The 22,315-nt window shown below is 32.6% G+C and overlaps 2 protein-coding genes across 5 annotated transcripts; both read left to right on the forward strand.

The window, feature by feature from the left end:
• The first annotated feature begins 238 nt into the window (after positions 1-238).
• Positions 239-10,175, forward strand: LOC112015611 (uncharacterized). 4 transcript variants are annotated; one of them, XM_024048034.2, is made up of 13 exons: positions 240-868; positions 2,122-2,219; positions 2,326-2,412; positions 2,501-2,669; positions 2,754-3,323; positions 3,886-4,028; positions 4,124-4,321; positions 4,416-4,506; positions 4,597-4,762; positions 5,381-5,491; positions 5,748-5,844; positions 9,084-9,192; positions 9,799-10,175. In XM_024048034.2, the coding sequence occupies exons 1-12, from the start codon at positions 674-676 to the stop codon at positions 9,151-9,153; spliced, it is 1,995 nt and encodes a 664-aa protein (XP_023903802.1). In that variant the 5' UTR covers positions 240-673; the 3' UTR covers positions 9,154-9,192; positions 9,799-10,175. The 4 variants fall into 4 exon arrangements, with proteins under 4 accessions (XP_065633627.1, XP_023903802.1, XP_023903803.1 ...); XM_024048035.2 differs by having other exon boundaries at positions 9,804-10,175; XM_065777554.1 differs by having other exon boundaries at positions 241-868; positions 2,501-2,618.
• Positions 10,176-11,384: 1,209 nt separating this feature from the next.
• LOC112015608 (uncharacterized) lies at positions 11,385-21,766 on the forward strand. Its single transcript, XM_024048028.2, has 9 exons — positions 11,385-11,856; positions 12,081-12,127; positions 12,461-12,563; positions 16,231-16,317; positions 17,188-17,271; positions 20,513-20,566; positions 21,033-21,113; positions 21,285-21,330; positions 21,447-21,766. Exons 1-9 carry the CDS (start codon positions 11,551-11,553, stop codon positions 21,512-21,514), a joined length of 876 nt encoding a protein of 291 aa, XP_023903796.2. The 5' UTR covers positions 11,385-11,550; the 3' UTR covers positions 21,515-21,766.
• The last annotated feature ends 549 nt before the right edge of the window (positions 21,767-22,315 follow it).

Raw genomic sequence — 22,315 nt, forward strand, 5'->3', positions numbered from 1 at the left:
ATATAATAATTAATGTATAATAAAAGTGTGTTTGTGAGAGTGAAAATAATATTGTATGAAGTTTGTACAAATTCGGTGTAAGAGTCAGTACCTTATCTTCTTGCCATCAATGCTTAGGTTTGAATAGTAGCGAGGACTCATCAGCATTTTTCCGCAAGCCAATGAGTGATTTACCTTCATGATCTTACGCTTTTTTTTTTAAGGAAAAAAAAAAAAAACTCCCTTCACAAAAAAGTTGTAAAATTTGGTGACCAAGAAGAGGGAGACAAGCGTGGCTCAATTTCACATTTTGAGGCCCACTCTAAACCCTAAAACCAATTGGCGCCCTCCAACCAATACTCTCAAAAATTTCCAAATCCCGGGAATTCATTTCCCCCCCCAGATCTTCAATTCATTTCCAATTCCATTCAATTGTGTTTAATCTCTCCCGCCACTCCAACAATAACAAAAACACAAAAGAGGAGGGAAACGAAACGAAATTCAAAAAACATCGTCAAAACTCAAAATCACACTGAGCTCTTATTTTATAGAAAAGAAGAAAAAGAAGATAGAAAAGACAACCCAAACTCAGAAACACATTACTCATCAATAAATATCATCTCTGTTTTCTCTGTGTTTTTTGAAATCACTGAAAACATTTTACTTAAAGTGAAAAAAGAAAAAAGAAGAAAATATGGCCGTTGCTTCTGAAAGCAAAGTAGTCTCCGCAAGGAAGAGGAGGCGTGTAGTAGAAGTAGTTGACGATGAAAATGAAAACGAAGTAGTCGACGCCAGTGAGATTTCCAAAGCGAAGCGGACTTCGTGCCCCGGAGTTCGCGTTAAAGGGAATCGGATCTACGATTCCGAGAACGGGAAGACCTGTCACCAGGTTTTTTTTTTTTTTTTTTACTGTTTGGTTCATGAGAAAATGTGGGAAGTGAGAGAAAGTATTCTTTTAAGTTTAAATTCTGAAACTCATTGGCGTTTTTTTTTTTCCTCAGTTTGCTATTGAAGTTTTTATTTGCCTTTTATTCTGATTTATAAATTTAAACCTGAAAAATGTGTGAAAATGATTGCGTGTGTTTGTTTGGATTTCGGATTCTTGCTTCTGTATTGTTTGGTTGAAGGGAAAATGTGGTAAAAAAGAAAGCATAATTCTGAATCATATTAGCTCTCATATACACAATTCAAAGGGAAGAAAACGTGTTATTGAACTAAGCCTTGTTGATTTGCCAAGCTTATTGGCTTCAATTTCCCTATTGTAATTTGGGAACTTATTTTTGTTTGAAAGTAAGTAAAATTTCTGATTCGTAGTTTGGTATTGTTTGGAAAAAGTGCGTGGGATTTGGAACCAATAGATTTACTTGGCCTTGTAAGTTGTAACATTGACTTGGTAATTGTATGGGACATAATTGCACTGGGAACTTCAAATTTCCGTTTTGGCTCTGTTTGGTCGACAAGAAAAATGTGGGAAACTAATAGAAAGTGAAGTTCTGAATCTTATGGTTTTTTTAATTGTAATTTTATTTAAATTTCCCTATGTTTGTGATGTAAGGGAAAGAAAACATAATTGCTGAATTTTCCATTTTTGTTAAGAATTTTAAGAGATATATATATATATATTCATTAATGATAAAATGATATTTTCCCCCATTTATTATAAAGATCAAGTTGATATTTTCTTGTAAGTTTAAATATTTGATTAAATTTGTAGTTTTGTACATTCGTGTTTTACTTGATTCGACTGACTGATCTAATCTAGTTTAAAACCATGTTCATAATAAATTTTTGTTTAAGTATTAAATGCATGGCAACATTTACATCATTAATTGCTGAATTTTCCATTTTTGTTATGTTTGGTTGGTGAGAAAATGTGGGAAAGGGAAAGAAAGTAAAAATTCCTGAACATTTGTTTGGTATTGTTTGGAAAAAGTCCTGGTTTGGGACTAAGACAATTTGTTGGTTATTAAATTTATTTCCTTCTTGTAATGGAAATAGCCACAATGCAAAGCCTAGGTTTCTGAATTTTATCTGTGGTCAGTTTTCAATCATCATTTATATAGCTAATGACAATTTAAGTTGTTGAATTGTTTGGGGTCAATTTTACTGATTATTTTTTATGTTTTGGGTATAATGTTGAAGTGTCGTCAAAAAACAAGGGACTTTACAGCGCCATGTAAGAACATGAACCTGAACAAGCTTTGTACCATAAATTTCTGTCACAAATGCCTTTTGAACAGGTTAGATTTGGTAATTAACTTCGCTAAAAGTTAATTTTGTGTTATAATTCATGCTGGGGTTTTTGTGTATGCTTTTGGTCAATCTATTTGGGTTCATGTTACTTAGATATGGAGAGAAAGCAGAAGATGTGGCAATGTTGGATGACTGGAAATGTCCCAAGTGCAGAGGAATTTGCAATTGCAGTATCTGCATGTAAGTGTTCCATGATATGTGCTCATAGGTTATTATATTTTGTTATTGTTAGTATTTAGTTAATTCTGATAGACAATTGTTTTTCTAGGAAGAGAAGAGGTCACAAACCCACTGGTCAGCTAGTCATAACAGCCAGGAAAACTGGATATTCATCTGTTTCAGAGATGCTGAATAACAAAGATTCTGACAATTTGGTTCATGAGAAGGTTGTTGAAAACATTGGTATTTCACCAAAAAAGCCTGTTGCTTCAAACAAGGTTTCTTAGTGTTTTTCTTTGTGCCTTGCAGCAGCATTTTAGTTTTTGGTGTGTTTATCTGATGAGGTTTGTTTTCCTCTGCAGGAGCCTGAAGCCGTTTCACCAAGGATACAGGGTAAGGAAAATTCTTTTGATGGAAAGACTGATGCTAACTTGAATTCTCAGATATCAACACCAAACACTGTTGAAAAGAAGTCAAAGAAAACAAAGCGGGAGGAATTGAAGGAAATATCTAATGGTAGCATTAATGATGATGCTCACCCAAAGAAAAGTAGCCCAAAAAAGCCAAAAGTGTCAGAGGTCTCTAAAAAAGAAGCTAAAACAAATGGAAAGGACAATGGTGTCATCTCTAAGAAAAATAATTCCAAGACACATGTTTCAAAGGATAAAAAAGAAGAGAAGGATGGTAGAACTCAGAAAGATGAAGGAGCTTCAAGTGCTGTGGGGAACGACAAAGCCAGGGTTAATCCCAAGAAAGTCCCTGGGTCATGTAAAGTTGATAATTGTACCATAATTCTTGAGAACAAAGAATATGAAGTCAATATTCCTTTGCCTCAGGGTGCCAGCTTAGTGACTGTAGCTGACATTGATTTACCTCCAGAAGATGTTGGACATGCTTTGCAATTTTTAGAATTTTGTGCTTCTTTTGGAAAGGTAAGTTAAACTTGTCTTTTTTAAAACATTAGACTGAAATGCAAATCCTTGAATCTTATAAAATACTGTGGTATCTTTGCTTGTGAATGTGGGACCATTATTAATTGTGAGCACTTGAAAATTTTAGCATTGATTATTAGTAATTGTAAGTTATGAGCGCACTTGAAAAATTTAGCGTAGATTGTTAGTGATTGTAAGTTATGAACATCCTTCCAAATTTGAGTCATCCTGTTGTTCGTGGTTGTCACAAATTTCCATTTTAATGTCAATTTATTAAATGGGATATGTTCGGGTGCAAAGATATCCTAATAAGATTCCTCTTCTACCTGCTTCCACACCCTAAAATGAATGTTTCTGGTAGGTTGGAGTTTGATTTCTTTGTATTGTTTGTCCAATCTTACAAGTACATGTTTTAATGCTTCTGTTTTGAACATATGGTTTCACCCTTCACATTGTTTTTAGGGTGGGTGAGGTGTTCTTTAAGTAACTCATTTGCAACAACAACCCCAAAAAAAAAAAAAAAAAATCTTATATTAAACTTTCTTTGCTTTCTTGTTAATAGGTTATTGATGTGAGAAAAGGACAAGCTGAATCTTTACTTCGGGAATTAAGATATGGACGACGTGGAAGGCGATCACAATATTCAATGAATGTTCAATTTCATATCCAGCTCTTATCTTTGATACAAAAAGATGTGGGAGAAGAGTATGAATTTTGCTCTATTATGTCTAAAGCTTTTTCTTTCCCCTTTAAACAATTTTGAGGAATTAGTTGATTATTGATGTGGGTTTTCTGTTTAGGCCTCTTTTATCAAGTCCAATGAATGGAAGAGAGTCATGGTGCCAAGCTCTAGGGAAATTCATCTCTGAATCGCCATCTGTATTGAATGAGTTGCTCTCAGATAGTTTCAATGGAGGTGTTGATGAATATGACAAGCTAGATTTCTCTATGAAACTTAGAATCTTAAATTTTCTTTGTGATAAGGCTCTAGGCACTGTGTAAGCAAAATGTATTTAATGGAAAATTATATTTTTAATCACTTTTTTCAATATTTTAAGAGTATAACTTATTATTTCTTTAATTTACTACTAGAAAATTGAGGAGTTGGATTGATGATCAAAATTCAAAAGTTGTTGGAAAAGAGAAGGAAGCAAAAGAAAAGCTTCTTGCAGCAAAGGATAAGGTAAGAAAATTGATAAGGCAATGTGTCTTTTAGAGCTACAAATTATGTTCTCTAGGTCATTTCTAATTTGAAACTGATATTTTCATGTAGGAGAAACATCTAAAGAAGAAGTTGCAGGATGAGGTGGCCAAAGCAATTATTGCAAAAAGTGGTGCTCTTTCAATTGCAGAGCATGATGCTATTGTTTCACAAATAAAAAGTGAGGCAGCTCAGGCTCATGCTGAGAGGCTTGATGCAATGGGCATGGTATCTAAGAGTAAGTTGTTTTTAAATTTTAGAGCTTAATATTAAGCTGTGCTAGATACTTTCCCCGGTTTCTAAATACAAATATTAGCAGGGAGTCATTTTACCTATGGAGATTCAATGCTTTAAAATCTAGAGATGGTACTTTTCAATGTGTATCCACAGGTTTGCTGTGTTGAAATTATGCATCTTTCTAATAGTTTGTTAGTTGTTGAGAATCTAATTGTTTAATTTAAATTTTGGTACTAAAATGATTTTTGACAGTTTTCAAGTCAATAAATATAAAGAAAAGAAAAGACAAGTGAATGGCTAATGCAAAATTGTCTTTGGCATGTGATATTTGAAAAGTAGGCATGAATTTTGATGTTTTTCCTCGAGAAAAGTAGAAGCAGAATACTAAAGATCAGGAAATCATCTTTTTGAACCTCCAGTTTAAGGAAGTTGCTGGCAGTATAGTGTATGGCCATATAATGTACTTGTATGAAACATGAAGCCAACAGACGGGTGGACTCAACAAATTTAACCTGAAATCTGTCTTATTTTCAATTATGTTGGTATGGTTATTGCTTTAGTAATTATAGAGTTGTGTGGACCTCTTTCTTATATATTTGTGTGTATATGTATATTCTAGGCAAGCAAAAATCTGATGCTATTAGAACAGAGGCTATCTTTTTGGATGTTGATGGTCGTGCATTTTGGAAATTGAAAGGCTATACTGGTGAAGATGTTATTTTACTTCAAGGTTTGTTTGACTTCAAAAGTTTTAATATAGTTTATAGAGGATCCAATTAAAAAAATATGCATATTCACAACAAAATTAGGGGTGTTTATTATTAAAGAACTATGTCAAAACCCAAACATATATGCACAGAGAAAATCAGAACCATCTGAGACTATGTACTATGACATTGATGTACACACTATTATATGACCTTGCAATTGGCAATGATAATTATACACTGCACATTATCTAAGAATTACCATGTTTCGTTGTTCAGATACGGGGACCTGGGATGCAGTTGCATCTGATGAAAAATGGTTTGTGTATGGTGCTGAACAGAAACAAGCAATTGAGAAATACATTTCTTTCTCAAGGTGTGCATTTTTCATTTCTAGTATCAATGAATTGTTTCAATATGGTTGAACCTTTTGTTTTATCAAAACTCTATTTGAGGATTTCGGTTCTTTCTGTCTCTATCATCAGAATTCAGAAGGTATTTATGAATCAAAGTCATCAACAAAAGGAAGGAATTAGTAACTGGAAATCCTGCAACATAACTCTTTAGTTGAAACAACAATTCACCTTTTGTTTTGGCAGGTGTCACCTTTCATTTCATGATTCATCAACTATATATGGCTGTGAAACTCTTCTTCATTAAGTCTCAACTGTAGGAAGCTTTTAGAGAATTGGTAGCATATTGAAGTGGCTAATAAGATTTGTGGATAGGGTTTTCCAAAATTTTTTTATGTTTGGTGGTGATTTCAAACAACCCTTAGGCTTCACAACCCTGTTTTAGGTGGTGAGGCCTAGGCTGTCTGCATCAATTTGCCAAGTACAACTAATCCCTATCTAAGAACGTGAAATTTAATCCCTATCACAACTCAAACTATACAAATAAAAACTTAAAGTATAAAATTATCCAATGAAAATCCAAAATAAAATATTGAAATAATTTCTGGCTGTGCTCTTGCATCAAGAAAGTTTGAGACCTGGACTGCACTATGGTGTGTTCCTTGTATTCTCTACATTAGTCAATAGCAGATCAGGCCAGATGTCTAGGATTTCCTTTTAGGTTCTAAAAAATTAGCTTATTCGAAGAAGTCCAAATTACCCACACTACCAGCAGGAATTTTTCTAGCATCTCATCATCTTTTTTAATCATAACCAGCCAAACTAGTCTGGAGAACCTTTTTCATCTTTTTACTAGCACTCTTTGATCTATATCTTTAATGCATTGACTCAATTGAAGTAATTTGCTTTCATTTCCCTTGTTAAAACAAATTTATAAATATTAGTTTTTTTTTTTCCTTTGTCTTTAACTTGCTATCTAATTCATCATGAGTCTTAAATCTAGCCTCTTGATGACCATATTTATTTCCCTGTTCACTATTTTATAATTTCTTAAGTGGTTTTGTCTTTACATTTGGGTAGGCTTTTATAACTTTATTTAACCTAGCTGTTGATTGAACCTCCTTATTCCACCATTAAGTCTTCCTAGTTAATTGTTCACATCTTTTAGATTCTCCCAAAACTTTCCTATCCACTCTTTTAAAATAAAACTAATTATTTCATTTTAATCTTATCAACATTTTTGTTTATCTTTAGACATAACTTGTCTTTCTCCCTTCAAACTCATCTCTTAATTCTTGGGTTTCTTTGTTTTATATCCCTTCTTTTCCACCTTCTAATACAAATTACTAGTGTCACCAACCTATGTCGAGGGTTATGTTCTCTCTTGGTATTTACCTTACATTATTTTATTATTATTTTTTTTATATTTACTATTAAAAATTTAGGTAACACTAAAATTTATTTGATTACTGTTTGTCTCACTTTTGAATATAATTAAGTGTGAATTTATTTTCTTGAACCAAGTGTTCATTACTATCAAGTTTTTATGTTGTTGCAAGTGTAGAATAGCATCTCTGGATTCATTCCTTATTGCATATCCTTGGCCTTCATGAGCTCTTTCAAAACTTTCACTCTTTTCCAACATGACCATTTAGGTCTCCTTCAATCAAAATCTTTTTCCTGTATGTTACCCCTTGAATCAATGTATCTATGTCTTTCCAAAAATCTTGTTTAATGCATTCTTCCAACCCTATTTTAGGAGTGTATGTACTATGTTAACTGTTTCTTCTACTAAAACGAGATTTATTATCAAAATTCTATCAACTGTCCAAATATCAAATTCCTTTTTTAAGACTTTTATTTATGATTATCTCTACCCTATTTTCATTTTTTGTATTTTTTTGTACGCTATAATGTATATCAAGTATATTCAGTTTCTCTAGTTTTGTCATTTACTCACTTAGTCTCTTAGTCTCTTGGTAGATTTCGTTTTTTCTCCTCCTAATCATTGTATCCATTACTTCCATTAGTTTTCTTGTAGATCATATATTCTAGGTGCCCATATGAATTTCATCTTTCTAGAGTAACTTTACTTGCACTGGATCATAATAGTTTGAGAACTCTTGCCCATTTCTCATGACACCCAAAATTCCAATGTAGTGCATTGCTTATAAGGAATGCCTTAGCTAATATTTGCTTACTTTTCATTGCATCTGGGTCCGATACAATGAGTTGCAAAGCATGAATATTGCTTGTCAGAAGAAGAGTGCAAGATTGCCAGGTTCTTTTTTGTTTACTGTACCTAAAATAGCTCCTGCAAAATTTACAGGAAGACAGAAGATATATATATATATATATATTTTTTTTTTTCCCAAAAAACATAATTACTATTATTTTTTCTTACCATCATGCTAACGAATGGAATTTTAAGCCATGGGCTCACACCATATGTAGAAGAACTTAGATGGATGTGAAAAAGACAACATATAACCCTCACTGCCCTTACCAATCATTTTATTGTGTTCAAGTAATAGGTTTAAGGTATTTAGGAAAAACTAATTCTATTATGAAAACAGGAGTAGACCCAGACATCTTGAGTTTGATCCCTATTAAGAGTTTTCTTGGATTACCTGATACATGGTTATGATGGGTGGGATTGTATACCCATGGTTTACTCTTTAGTACTGGGTCCAAAGGGCTTTGCCTTGGTGAGGTTCCCTGGCCAAAAAAAAATCTATTATGAAAATGGGTTTGAGACTGGTTTATATGATAGAGCTAGGTACATAAGCAGATCATAAAATGAAACTATGGATTTGGATATTTGGATCTAAAGTCATTGGGATCAATCAATTACAGTCAATGTCTTTTATGCAATGGCTTACCTACCTATCTGCATCAGGGTTATTTTTTATTTTATAAAGAGGGTAAATTCTAGCTGAAATGCTGTGCTGGAGCTTTTGAATTCCTCAGTCATAGTATGAAAGGGTCATTACATAGTGTTGGTCCTACTTAAGGGTTTCTAGGTCCTAGTATCAATTACAAGTTTAATAAAAGTATCTACTGTTGATTTTTGTGTGGATTTACGGGTTTGTAATGATAAAAAAAACAGATCGAAAGTACCTTTTTGTATGAAGCAAAATTATCTACGTGCATCTCTTTTTTCTTTTCTTTTTTCCTTTCTTTATTTGTGATTTATGGTACTGTTCTTGTTTGGCTATTTATGTGTTTCTTCATTTTAATGTCTCTTGTGCCTTGCTAGCAGGGTCAAAAGGGAAAGGAATCAAAATGTTGCTCACACTGTTCCAAGGGGAAGTAATGTAGCAAACATCTAATCTTGGATATTTTGCAAACGCATTACCATTAGAATTGAGGTAACATGACATAAACCTTCTCACTGTTGTGATGATATACTTTAGGTGCTTGGTTGCAAGAAGGTTTTGTTAAATTATGATGAAAAGGTTCAAAGTTAAATTTGATTGGTTTGATGCAAGCAAGGCCTTTTCAGTTGCAGAGCTTACTTGATGGTGGACCTTGTATAAATGGGTTGGAAAACCCTATGCTGAAATATGGCCCATAGAGAATAGGACAAGTAATAACACTCTTTTAAGTTATATATTTCAATCAAATTTTAAGAATTCTTTTTTATTGGGTCTTGATTCTTGAAGCCAATTGGATGCCTACGTTTTTTACAGCCTGAGAATTTGGATCATCCAAATGTGAGCTTCAGTGTATTTTTATTGCCAGCCAGACTGCCAGAGCCAGCTTTTTAGTTCCAAGTTTGAGAATATATGTAGCATTAAGGAAAATGAATTAGAAACTATAAATTGGCTTCTGTTTGTTCTAGAGTTTTTCAAGGACATGTTAACAGGGAATGCTTTAGTACCTACAGTACCTTTTATATCTCTGAATTAATAAGTTCTTTGAATTAAAAACAGAATTGAACTCGAGACTTACCATTTTTTTCTCCTTTTCGATAGAGCAGGTAGCAAAGAAGAAAGTGCGGGATTTGATTTCTGCTGTACTTTGAATGAATTCTTTTGCTTTCATTTTTTGAAGACATGTGTAAATGTAAAGGGAAGGGGATTACGTTAATATTAAGTTGCAGGGTTTAGACGATGATTTGCTAACATGTGTTACATCTGGCTGTACTGTAATCCAATGTGTCTACTAGTAAAAACTAGATTTCTTTTGTATTTGTATGACAACAGTGCTTTCCACTGAAGTACTGATTATCCTAAACTATTTCTAGAAATCTGATGTATCGTCAATTTTGAATTTGGTTTGATAAATGTTTTGTCAAACAAGCAAATTATTGCATGTTAATAGAAGTTTTCTTTGGGGGTTTAGTTGTAAAGGCATCTTTGTGATTCTTTATGTAATTTCTCCTCTTCCCTTTAATTACTTATAAAAAAAGTTTCTTAGGCCTTTTTTGTGTGGAGAATTTGAAAGTTACAATAGAGGAGGGCCCAAGGGGAGATTTGAACCTTGGATTTAGGAGGTAATAGTTGAGTAATAAGAATTTTGGCAATTTCAAAATACTTTTACAACAAATTTTAAGTGATAAGTTGTTATTGGTTGTTATGGATGGGTAAAATCTCCTTTAATATTAAGTTCCAAATTAACAAATGGTTTAAAGCTAGTAAAATTTAAAAGCAAGTCTTAAAATTTTTATTTAATTATTATTATTATTTTTTTTTTCTTTTAGAAATAATTTAAAAACTAGGTCTAAAATATCTTAAAGTGAGCTATTTAAAAATATTTAGTAACAAATTGGTTATATCATTTTGCTAATTCTTTTCGTTTGAAATTTTATTTTTGAAGTATTTGAAGGAAAAAAAAAAGTAATTAAGAATTTTAGACTTCACATACTAAGTTATTATTATTATTTTTTAATTAATTACTTTAAAATGGATTTACACCAAAGCGGTTATGAAAGTTGTGTAAAAATCTTTAGCAATTTAACTATACCAGGGACATTTAAAAATTTACATGACTCATCATTGTACACTTTTGATGTGGTGATCATTCTACAAGTATAAGTGTTTGTGAAGTATGGAGGGCAAGAGCTGAGATTCAAGTTTTTAAAAGAGAGTTTCACAGACATATACACTTATATTATGCTAAAATAAAATTTTTATTTGTATTCATTAAAAAAAAAAAAAAAAACTTCATGACTCGTTACCGAATGAAAAGTATAAATTTTGTCGTATTATGAATAATTAGAAGATTAATATTTGTTTTCCTTAAAAAAAGAAAAAAAGTTAAAGAAAGAAGATTAATATTTGTTTAAATGTTAACAAAAATGACAAATGAAAACACTCACCTGGCTAGAATTATAGGAATTCTACAGCAAAGCAACTTTAATACTGATTGGTTTGTAAAATATGGGTTAGATTTTATTTTAATCTCATACATCTAACAAGTAAGGAAGCGTACCCTCTCTTTAATAACAGAGTAATGGGCTTAGTTAGGAAGTGTCTCCCTCCATATTTTTGGAAATTATAAAATTTATTAAAAATAGAATATGATTTAAATCTCTCCCTCTAGTAAGGATTAAGGATGTTAAAATGGTGGAGAAAATATGAAGACACGTCACCAGAAATTTGGCGGTTGAGAGAAGCGCAAACTGATTTTACTATAGTCCTCAAAAACTGTATCCATCCTCTTCTTCTTTAAAAAAAAGAAACACTGTTTCTCTCTGTGAGACTGAGACACAGTTATAGACAAAGATGAAAGCAATATCAGCTTTAGCTAGAGGAGGAGGAGGAGGAGGAGACCCTGTCCTCTGTTCTCACAACCATCACTTCACTCTCTGCAACCGCCTCTCTTTCTCACCACCTATTCCTAATCCTACACCCAACCTCACACGATCCAGACCTCCCAGCATCATCACTTTCTTCAAACCCATTCCTCCCAAAACGCACCGTTTCGTCCTCAAAGCGGCTGAGTCAACTCAGCCTGCCTCGCTCTCCTCCTCCTCCACCACTTCCGCCGATAAAACCATCGTCTCCGACGAGGAATTCTCCCTCGCTAAGGTACCTTTCCCACCTGCCCCCCTTTTTTCATTTTATTTTTTGCTCTTATTTAGAAATTTTGATAATATTGTATATTCTATGTTTTTGAGCTGTGTTTGTGTGTGTATGTAATTGTATTAGAATTTAGAAATACAATCATTACTTTATATGAAATTATAGTAATTTCTTTATAATCTTGGAAAATTAAGAAAGTTGTGCTTTTTTTTTTTTTTTTTTTTTTGCAGGTTTCATTTGGTGTTATTGGCCTAGGTGTTGGGGTTTCACTCTTGTCGTGAGTATTTAATCTCAAACTAAATGCTTTTTTTATAATATATATATATATATATATTGTTACTAAATTTTCATGCACCATGACTAATATACATTTAACACACCGTCGGATTAACATGAAATTTGAAATGTGCATTAAGAAGAACTTGAATGCATAATCCAACAATAAAATTTTAAAAATATTAATCTAATTAGAAGTTATTGAGTGTTGTAACATTAAGAAATAGTTACATGAGGTATAACTTGACTCTGACTCTGTCCCTTTACATATAAAACTTTCTGGTATATATTGGATTGCTCTAATTTTATATATTGGTTGGTTGGTAATCTATAGGTATGGTTTTGGGGCCTATTTTAATATCCTCCCAGGATCTGAATGGTCAGCAATAATGCTAACATATGGCTTCCCTCTCGCAATCATTGGAATGGCTCTCAAGGTAAATACATTTGTGTGTAATGGGGATTTTTATGATTGGCATTTGTCATTGCTTACTCTAACGTTTCAAATAATGTTGTAAGACTTAATGTGGCACATTAGTTGCGTTCTTTTATTTCAGTTTGTATTAGCATTGAACTGTCGACCTACCACTAAGGCTTAAGTCATTGTTGTATTAGCATTGAACTGGAGTGATAATTTGGTCATGTATTTCCATGTCTTGGTGATATTGTCTTGTGTTGTCTACATGTGTTAAGTCCAGCCCATTATAGGAGAAGTTTAGAGATTTCTTTATTGGTTTTGGAATCACACATCAGCTAGAAGAATAAAAATGAGATACACTAATCCTATTAAAAGTGATTGTTCCGCATTGAAAAGTAAATAAGTAAGGAGGTGTGACAGTCCCTATAAATAGAGTGGTGGTGTAGATTTGTCGTGTGTGTGAGAGAGAGTTAGAAGCAGAGCTTTGTCTTGAGAAAGAGTTAAAGACTAAGCTTTGTCTTGTGAAAGAGTAAAGAATAAGCTTTCTCTAGTGTGTTAGCATGAGGGAATTTTTTGGGTGTATTGGGATTTAGAATTAGTTTTTTTTGGAGAGTTAGTGAGACTTTGTGAGCATGGTTGTAATCCATATTGTTGATTGTGGATTTAGGCATAGACTTTTGCCTAACCATGTTAATTGTTGTCTGTTGTGGTGCTTGCTATTTTATTTTTTTGCTTGTTTTTTACAATGTGAATTGAAACATATTTAGGTCCGACTTTAGTCTATTTTAATGTAGGGGATTGATTACTTTTACTTCTTGGTGTACTTCCAGTAAAATCAAAATGCCACTTTGGGTTCCTAAATTTTTGTCTAAATTTTCATTCAAATGAATTAACATTTATAGGAGATGCTAAAATTGGTTGTAGATTGGCACGTGAAGGGAAAACAAAAAGGAAGAAGAACCTGCTGCTGTTGAAGCAGTGTTGGTAAAAGCATATGAAATCCCCAGTGCTTTTTGCCTCTAAAGCGAGTGCAGTTTTGGGAGCTTTTCCATTAAGCTGAAAGCGTGCTTTAAGATTTTTTAAAATGAACCAAATATGAATTATAGCCATCTGATCTTAATACTATTGAAATGAACTAATGATTTCGTATATGAAAGTCAATTTCATGTATGCTACCATACACTTAAGGCCACCCACCTCCACCTTTACACATGTTCCCTTGAATTTTCTGTTTGGTACCAAAACTGCTATGTCTTGAAACTCCTAGTTCATTCATGAAAAAAAAGAAAGTATGATTTAATTCATTTGTGATAATTGTTTAGTTACTTTAGTAGTTGATGTTGAACATAAAATGAATTGTGCACTTAGACTTATATTGATTAATACTCATTACGTGAATAAGTAATAAAGAGAATGGTATAAATTTTTATATTTNAATCTCAAACTAAATGCTTTTTTATAATATATATATATATATATATTGTTACTAAATTTTCATGCACCATGACTAATATACATTTAACACACCGTCGGATTAACATGAAATTTGAAATGTGCATTAAGAAGAACTTGAATGCATAATCCAACAATAAAATTTTAAAAATATTAATCTAATTAGAAGTTATTGAGTGTTGTAACATTAAGAAATAGTTACATGAGGTATAACTTGACTCTGACTCTGTCCCTTTACATATAAAACTTTCTGGTATATATTGGATTGCTCTAATTTTATATATTGGTTGGTTGGTAATCTATAGGTATGGTTTTGGGGCCTATTTTAATATCCTCCCAGGATCTGAATGGTCAGCAATAATGCTAACATATGGCTTCCCTCTCGCAATCATTGGAATGGCTCTCAAGGTAAATACATTTGTGTGTAATGGGGATTTTTATGATTGGCATTTGTCATTGCTTACTCTAACGTTTCAAATAATGTTGTAAGACTTAATGTGGCACATTAGTTGCGTTCTTTTATTTCAGTTTGTATTAGCATTGAACTGTCGACCTACCACTAAGGCTTAAGTCATTGTTGTATTAGCATTGAACTGGAGTGATAATTTGGTCATGTATTCCATGTCTTGGTGATATTGTCTTGTGTTGTCTACATGTGTTAAGTCCAGCCCATTATAGGAGAAGTTTAGAGATTTCTTTATTGGTTTTGGAATCACACATCAGCTAGAAGAATAAAAATGAGATACACATAATCCTATAAAGTGATTGTTCCGCATTGAAAAGTAAATAAGTAAGGAGGTGTGACAGTCCCTATAAATAGAGTGGTGGTGTAGATTTGTCGTGTGTGTGAGAGAGAGTTAGAAGCAGAGCTTTGTCTTGAGAAAGAGTTAAAGACTAAGCTTTGTCTTGTGAAAGAGTAAAGAATAAGCTTTCTCTAGTGTGTTAGCATGAGGGAATTTTTTGGGTGTATTGGGATTTAGAATTAGTTTTTTTTGGAGAGTTAGTGAGACTTTGTGAGCATGGTTGTAATCCATATTGTTGATTGTGGATTTAGGCATAGACTTTTGCCTAACCATGTTAATTGTTGTCTGTTGTGTGTGTTGCTTTTTATTTTTTTGCTTGTTTTTTACAATGTGAATTGAAACATATTTAGGTCCGACTTTAGTCTATTTTAATGTAGGGGATTGATTACTTTTACTTCTTGGTGTACTTCCAGTAAAATCAAAATGCCACTTTGGGTTCCTAAATTTTTGTCTAAATTTTCATTCAAATGAATTAACATTTATAGGAGATGCTAAAATTGGTTGTAGATTGGCACGTGAAGGGAAAACAAAAAGGAAGAAGAACCTGCTGCTGTTGAAGCAGTGTTGGTAAAAGCATATGAAATCCCCAGTGCTTTTTGCCTCTAAAGCGAGTGCAGTTTTGGGAGCTTTTCCATTAAGCTGAAAGCGTGCTTTAAGATTTTTTAAAATGAACCAAATATGAATTATAGCCATCTGATCTTAATACTATTGAAATGAACTAATGATTTCGTATATGAAAGTCAATTTCATGTATGCTACCATACACTTAAGGCCACCCACCTCCACCTTTACACATGTTCCCTTGAATTTTCTGTTTGGTACCAAAACTGCTATGTCTTGAAACTCCTAGTTCATTCATGAAAAAAAAGAAAGTATGATTTAATTCATTTGTGATAATTGTTTAGTTACTTTAGTAGTTGATGTTGAACATAAAATGAATTGTGCACTTAGACTTATATTGATTAATACTCATTACGTGAATAAGTAATTAAGAGAATGGTATAAATTTTTATATTTCAACTTATATAATTATTTGATCATTGATTGTTGTATTGCTCATTAATAATTATTTTCAAATTTATCACATTATATTTTTAAAAATGTGTGACTCACTTCAATCAGGTGTTCACTTGCTCTTTGTGCCTAGGCTTCAAGAGGCCTTTGCGCTTAAGTGCAGCTTGCGCTTTTATCAACACTGTGTTGAAGTTATTTAACTACTTACTTATGTTGCATATTCTAATGTTCCCACTTGAATTTACCTTCATTGTATGGTTTACACTTCATATCTCCCAAAGAAAAATGAATAGGAAAAATTCTTGTGGGTATGTTGGAATTTCTTTTTGGAATGACATTATGATCATGTCTTATTTGTTAAAATTTCTACGATGTCTTTCTTTTGCATCATAAAATAGCCTTTTGACCATTTTGCAGTATGCGGAACTCAAACCAGTGCCATGCTTGACTTATTCTGAAGCTCAAAAGTTGAGAGAAACATGTGCCACTCCAATTCTTAAACAGGTACTTTAAATTGATCAACTCACTTCCTAGCTTATGCAGAATCTTAGCAAATAGTGTTCCTCAAAATATTCTTTCATAGTTTGTAACTGTTATTTTAGTTTAGAATCGAATAATGTCATGAACATTTAAGATCAATTAAAAGCTTATCTTGCTGGTTCTTTTTGTATGCTGCATAACACCATTGTTTTGATTTTTTTTTCTTGGGGATTGGGGGAGGGGGGGGGGGGGTTGGGGGGCGCTGGCTTTTGAAAGCTTCCTGTTTTTTTTTTTTTTTTTTTTTTTTTTTTTTTTTTTTTTTTTTTTCTCTATTTAATTATGACCTCCACATGTTGTGCTATTGCTGACTTTGAAGGGATTGAAACAAGAACGGGAAGAAAGGGATCTTCATTACAATGTTTTACATATTAGGAGCTTAAAATATGTCATCGTGGGAAGTACTCATTTTGAATACCCCAAAATCGACTTTGAGCACTCAATTTTAAATGAACAGCACCACTACTCTTATCCAATTTTGTTCAAGTCTCATAATTAAACATGTTTGATCACGTGCTGACTATTCACTGTCTGACTAGATGGAATGTATGTTCCAATCACTTGTATTCTCATCTCAAAAGAGAATAGAAAAAACCATATTTTCATACAATATCTTAATTGAATTGGATGTAATGATTCTCTATCTAAATGTCTCAAAATCCAGCAACAATCTAATCTGTTCTATAGAGATTTGGACTAGAATTGACAAACAACTAGTAGCAATATTATTTTTTATTAATGTTGAATAGAAATAAAAAATGGGCCATAAATCTGATTGACTCTATCCAAATAATTTTATGTATGGCATGACTTTTTTTGTGTGTGCATATTTAATAGGTCAGGAATGACGTTATAAGATATCGCTATGGGGATGAGCAGCATTTGGATGAGGCATTGAAACGGATTTTCCAATATGGTCAAGTATATCATCCAACATTCTGTTATACTACATGATACATAATGTGTTTCTGAATAATTCTGTCAAGTTTACAATGATTCTTAAAAAAATTCTGATGCATAAAACTTCTTGCTCGAATGTCGACTGAATTGATAAACTACTGAGGCCATTTTTCTCTCCTGTAGTCCTGTGTTCTTCAAGCTTTAAATTATAAATATATAACTCTTTGTTCTTGCCTGAATCTTAAAGAGAAAGCAAAAGAGTTTAATGTTGTTGTCAATCCTGCTTTTCACTGGCTTATCTTTGTAAAATGAGACTACAAAATTTTAGATAAGATGAAAAACTTCATATAGTATGTTTCAGTAAGAAATGATAATGGGGAAAAATTATAGGAAAAGAATTATCTGGTTCTTCATTTGATGAAGCGTTTGAATAGCTTTCTGTAAACATTGTGATTTGTTTTGGCTTCTTTATAAATCAAAACTGTAAAAGCTCTTGGCACTTAAAATCAACTTTCCTACACATGATAGTGGAGGGAGAAAATAAGAATTCTGAGTAAGGATTTTAGCTACTCACAATTAAATGAGTCACATCTGAAGAAACCATGACCAGAAAGGGAGAACTGCCATTGTGAAAGAAAATCCAACAAATATTGAACAGTATTTGTAATACATCTTCATGCTGTGATTCTTTTTTTTTTTTTTATAAGTGGTTCCTTCTGGTATAAACTAGTAAGTTGTTTGTGCGATGCACAAATAATTTAGTGATATTTTATTTAAGACAGTTTTGGAGAGTGTTGTATATATATTATAAAGAAAAAGTAAATTAAAATTAGAGTAAAGAAAAATATCCATTTTGAGATATTAAAAGTTATTTTAATAACTTCACTACACATTTGTAACCTTCTCAAGGTAAGATTTTTTTATTTAAAAAAAAATAATGAAACCAAAAATAAATGCAAAGAGTAACAGAACTATGAAAATCAATTAATTTGTGTTGTGTTCACCAATTGCATACCATGAAATAAAAGTATACCCAACTCTCTCACCATTTTCCACACATTGATAGTGCGACATTAAGACACGGTGTGGGAATGTGTGTATATATGTCTTATAGATGATTTAAAACCATGGTAGAATATGGCTTTACATTGCGCATCAATGGCTTGATGGTGGTGGTAGGCTAGTATGATGGAGGTAGCGGCCCCTTAGATTCCTCCTTCTCTCTCTTACAAATGCCTTGTTAATCTCGGGTCTTTTATTTTGGTAATAGTGAAATAGTGTGTTTCATTTAACAATCCACAACATTTTCGTCTCTCCATCTCTCCATAGGGCCTTATCTAATTAGTCCTTATTTTTTATTTTTTTATTTAATACTAAAACGGTGGGTATGCTAAAAGACATGAATAAGAGAGAAATGTGTGGTGTAAGCCCAAGCTATTGAGAGATTAATGAGATAATAGTAAAAATAAGTTAATGTGAACTTTTGGGTAATAGTAAAAAAATAAACTTAATAAAAAGAGGTAAAAAAAAAAAGACTAAATGCAAAATTAAAGCGCCACATGGCAGGACCTCATGTACTTCCGCATGAGGTCTCTGCTTATATATATATATATATATGTATATAAAATATATTGATATTGATTGATTAGTTCTTTACATACTGTGAATTGTGAATTTGAGCTATATCATAAGTCCCTTGAGAATATCGACATTTGCTACCATCTGTTGTACTAGATATGGTAGCAGCTGGGAGTTTCACAAATATGAGCAAGAAATGGGTGCATAATATATAGCATTCAGGTGGAATTGTAAGAACGTCAAAGAATCATGAAACTAGTCCAGTGTCATATTACAACTGTAGTCCTTATAATGCTTGGCAATAAGAAGTAATTGTATGGCATGTTTTTGCTCATTTTCTATCATGCTTCTGTGTTCTGGATCTATAAAATTTATTTAAGTAGTTGTATTCCTAATTATTGGAAGCACTATTGCCCAATCTAGTTTGGTTACTTTCATGGTTTTGTATTGAAAATGTGAACAAGCTGCTTGAATGGATCTGGAGCAAAAAAAAAGTGTCTTTAGAAATATCAACATAATAAGAAATGTAACATTACCGTATATAATTTAAGATTGTTATAAGACCATATGAGTTTGTAGACACATTTTTCAGTAAGCCTCAATGTTCTCTCGCACCAATGATTGGTTCAACCATTTGACAAATTAGTTGTTAAACCAGAAATTTGTAGTTTGACCACATCTGTCTTTGTAGTTTGTTTTGTGCATCATGGAAAATTAGTTCTTGGGCACTGGACCATTTTTTTTTTTTTTTTTGGTTTAAGAATTTTGCATTGATTTGTATTGTACTTGCCAGCTCTTTATAGCTCTATTGACTGGTGAGAATACTCATCATGGGTGAACTATTTTTCTTTTCTTAATATTATTGTCAAAATATATTGAATTCTCTGTAGTTTTACATATAAAACATGTATGTGCATATTTATATATATATATATATATTCATCTTGTTTGAGAAAGTTTCTTAACGGATGAAAGAAATATACATCCTAGCGTACTGTAATGGTGCTTTTTAGGCATTATAATTTTATGCAAACGTGGATAAATCTGAAGAGTAATTATTGGGGGGCCAAAATGAGATAGGATTTGTGGTGTAGCTGTTGCATTATATGTCCAGTCTTGAGGGGCCACTGCTATAGTGCTATGTCTTCAAATGTTGATTTGTAATCAGAATCTGGCTGCTGCTTTAATCATGTGGAACCTTTGGGGGATGGTGTCTACAAAGGCCCGTTGCCTATTGAAAAGCGCAACTTGTTCTGCTGATGTGATTTGTTGCAACTTGCAACCTTCTGTTTTTTTTACCTGTTTTTATTATATTGTTTCTTGTGCCTACTGAAAAGAACAACTTGTTCTTCTGATTGGAGTTGTTGCAAACTTTTGTTTCTTTACCATCGTTTTATTATTATTAAATTGTTTCTTGTACTGGAGGGAATCAAATTTTCAAAGAAGTGTGAGTGAGAAAAAAAGCCATAACAGGAGCTTAACTTAAAAGGACATTTTTTTGGTGTGCTCTATGTGCTTCTGTACTTGTTTATTTTATTTTCTTCTGGGAATGTAAAAACTGGTCAGGCTACGCATGCAAGGCTAGGCATGGGTTGGTTCAAGTGTGTGGGTGTCATGGATTTTCTACTTGCTGTATACTATTGCCATACGCTTTAACATCAGTTTTGTCTGCTATACTTTGCAGGGTGGAGGAATACCACGGAGAAGTGCTCCTGTTTTACAATTGATTCGTGAAGAAGTATGTTTTTCTGACTTGGATCTATCTTTTCTAAAGGATAATTGATGACTGTTCTGTCAAATCAATGTCGGTTGCTACTTTTGTGATTAACTTTAATTTTTCTGTTTAGGAACCCGCATACTTCAATATGAGTTTTCTTTTTGTGTGCAAAAGAAGCATATTTGACCATTTTGGTTGCCCATCTATATTTTGGCATCTTGCAAATATGTTGATACGTAGAGCCTTCTATTGTCTGAGGTCATCCAATATAATATCTTTTGCAATATTTTACAACTAGCCTTCCTAAATCCTAATACTTATATGATCACTTTTCCATTATTATACATATGTTGATACTTGAGACCGTTTACCATTTGACAGAGACCTTATTTACCAAACTTGTACTTTTTAGATAGGCATTTCATTGTTGGAATTTGTATGTCATGAGCATAACCCACTTTCTGATACACTTGCTACCATGTCTTAGGTCACAGAAGATGGTAAATACTGTTTAGTCCTGGTGTTTGAGGCCAAAGCTCTTAAGTTGTCAGATTTTGAAAAAAGACAGGTAAAACAATGCTATGCCCTTTCAGGACTTTCTGTGTATGGTTCAAATATTTCATGAAGATCGTGTAATGACAAGGCTTTGGACCCTTAGTAGTTCTGTTTGTAATCCTTAGGGCTTAAGATCAGTTGAATATCACTGCATGCTGATTTTGATTGCCAATCATGGGTGTAGGAAAAATTTGCTTCATTCTTTGGACCAGGGATCGTGGCTGAAGTTGGTAATTATTATATGTTCAAATGCTTTAAATTAAGTGAAAATCTCAAAAGCTTGAAAAGCGCACACTGCATTACATAGCAAACCTTTTGAAGAATTTTTATATGCTTGTGTGTGCAGGAAAGAGTGAAGATAATCTATATGAAGTCCGACTTATTTCCAACACAAACCCCAATGCATCTCCTTAGTGAAGTGTACTATGGTTTTAATCTAATTCTGCTATCTGGTTAGGCTTCATTCATTGCATGACATAAGTCTCTTGTAAAATTTTGTATAATAGACAGATGGAATAACATTATCATAACAAAGATAAGATTTTGGTAAGAGAGAAAAATATGTAAATGAATTTGGGAAGATGGATGACTTACAGTGCAAGTGGATATTGCCGTATTCATTCTACTAATGCGAGCATTGTAAAAAATATATGTACACGTTTTACATGGGGTGCTATTGTTTCATAAAAGTAAGATGTGTACAACTATACTCATAAATTCCTAGTAAAATTTTTTTCCTCTCCCCTAACTCAAGTGAAAAAGGGGTGAAGTGATTTGGATTTGTCTTTTGGATGAATCTAGTGTAGCCAAGGGAAAGAGGTTGCTAAAGGAAATAAGGAAAGAGGTAAAAGGACATGGAATTGTATCTATTAGACTATTAGTGTGGGATCATTTCCCTGAGTAATAACAAGATCCTGCTGAGGTAGTTTAAGTAGCTTGGCATTTTATTGGGGAAGAAAAAGTAGTACTAACGTATCTTTCAGTATTCTATTGAAATATTTTTTTTTAATTTTAGGAATTCCATGATCAAAAGAACTTAGATCTCTTTTCTTTGTCAAATAACAGGATAATGATAACTTCGCTGACACAGTGACACAGTGACACCCATATTACTATTAAAAGTTAAAACACCAACTCTATACTATAAACTTAATGAAGTTTGGTCTTTTAGCAAAATAATAAAAAATAATTAATTAAATACCAACTCTATATTAT

The sequence above is a fragment of the Quercus suber genome, unplaced genomic scaffold (assembly GCF_002906115.3).
Source record: "Quercus suber isolate HL8 unplaced genomic scaffold, Cork oak 2.0 scaffold_158, whole genome shotgun sequence".
In the NCBI taxonomy this organism is placed as follows: Eukaryota; Viridiplantae; Streptophyta; class Magnoliopsida; order Fagales; family Fagaceae; genus Quercus; species Quercus suber.